This window comes from Atta colombica, unplaced genomic scaffold (assembly GCF_001594045.1).
Source record: "Atta colombica isolate Treedump-2 unplaced genomic scaffold, Acol1.0 scaffold238, whole genome shotgun sequence".
In the NCBI taxonomy this organism is placed as follows: domain Eukaryota; kingdom Metazoa; phylum Arthropoda; class Insecta; order Hymenoptera; family Formicidae; genus Atta; species Atta colombica.
Genome location: NW_017259336.1, coordinates 2,825,597 through 2,827,429, shown reverse-complemented (window position 1 = coordinate 2,827,429; position 1,833 = coordinate 2,825,597). Strand labels below are relative to the sequence as shown.

Genomic DNA, 1,833 nt, shown 5'->3' with positions numbered 1-1,833 from the left:
TATAATAAACGTTAAAATATATATATGTAATTTATGAAAAGAAAGTAAACTTAAAACAATACTTTCGTCTATTGATTTTTTATTTCTTTTATTTTCATATTAAAAATAAATTAGCAATTTGTTAAATTAATTGATCATGTATGTATCTGTTACAGTATGGAATAATTTTCTCCGTAATTCATTAACATGTTCATATACAATACAATATAAAAAGAAGAAAATATATATATATACCATTGTTGAATAATTGCAAACACAATTTTTTTAATAAATACAAATGATACAATTAGTATAAAAATTAAATATACCTTATTATTACTACAAGAATAATGTCAGTATATATCATTCACATAGGTCCTCCAGATTTTGATTTTACATTCGATTTGCGAAAATGATGATAATTCGGGAGTACTTTCAGTAGAAAATCCAACTGTCCAATTTGAGGCTGAAATAAATTATAATAAAGTAGAAAAATCATATTTAAAATTTTAAACTAACAGTATAAAAATAATAATATATAATAATTACATATGGCTTGTCATTCATTTCTCTACGTTGACATTGACTTCCATATACTATTGTATTTTCTGATATTGTTTCTTGTTCTGTCAAAGAACATGCAGCTCCAATAACACATCCGTTAGTTAATTCAATTTCTCGACTAACTTGAGCTTTTGGCAAAATAATATTTATATATATATTAAATGAATCATAAACAGGTTTATAAATAATTAATAATGGTATTATGTTATTTTTAACGATTCTTATTTCCCAATTTTGACTTAAAATAAATATAATAATCTTACACGTGAGATTTAATTATTACAATTACATTTGTTAGCATATATTGAAAAGTAATTGCTACAGGTATGTACCTTTTGCTTCTAAGATGTTGTTATCGCCAACTTTATATGATTCACAAACACAATCAGTTTCAAAAACATTATAGTTTCCTATTATTTGCACTGGTACAGTTACAGGTTCTGGAGCATCTGGTGGCAATCTATTGAGTGATATTAAATTAGTAACTAATACCACTGCATATATTGCAAATGATACAAGTATATTAAGCTTGCCTGTTGGTTATAGTTGCCATCTCTTCAATTATATTGCCTTCTCCTATAATGATTGGACCAGCTTCTGCTAGAATACATGCTCTAGGATGGATTATAGTTTTTGCACCAATGGAAATATCTCCTTTTAGAATACTCTCCTCGCACACTACTGCACCAGGTGCAATTTTTAAGCTACACAAATAGTATTATAAACATAATATACAATTTATTCAAAAAGATATCATAGAAACATCTAATAATTTTGTTTTCTATTCTTTAATTAATTATTATAAATCAAAACAGTCATGTTTATGTTAAAAGATATTAAATTTTATATCGTATAAACATTGGTTATAACTTGAATACATATATATTTACATATATTATTGTAAATATGTATAATCAGATTAGAGACAGACTTAACCTTATCAACCTAACCTCAAAATACGTGACTTTTATTATAACATAAAGCAACCTTTATTAGATATTAAAATTATAATAAGAAGATTGTGTAATGTCATATTTCGATCATTATTAAACTTACTTGGCGCGGCGATAAGTAGAAGAATTGTTAGAACTCATTTTCCCATTCATTTAATCGATGACAGTTCCTTGCTACAGACAGAGTGCAGATTACTGCAGATTACTACAAGTCGATTTATCGAAGACTTCTCTCGATAGTGTTGTACAAAAAAATTTTTAATTTCCTTTAAAAATATGCTTTTGAAAGAACTGTATTAAAAGAATTTTTGAATAAAATTGTTCATATATATATATA

General features: G+C 25.3%; 1 protein-coding gene across 1 annotated transcript; it reads right to left on the bottom strand.

Moving 5' to 3' along the window:
* Window positions 1-346: 346 nt before the first annotated feature.
* LOC108688756 (dynactin subunit 6) lies at window positions 347-1,683 on the bottom strand. The gene is made up of 5 exons (XM_018195132.1): window positions 1,600-1,683; window positions 1,077-1,247; window positions 876-1,003; window positions 529-671; window positions 347-445 (listed from the first exon to the last, which is right to left on the bottom strand). Exons 1-5 carry the CDS (start codon window positions 1,647-1,649, stop codon window positions 347-349), a joined length of 591 nt encoding a protein of 196 aa, XP_018050621.1. The 5' UTR covers window positions 1,650-1,683.
* Window positions 1,684-1,833: the final 150 nt, after the last annotated feature.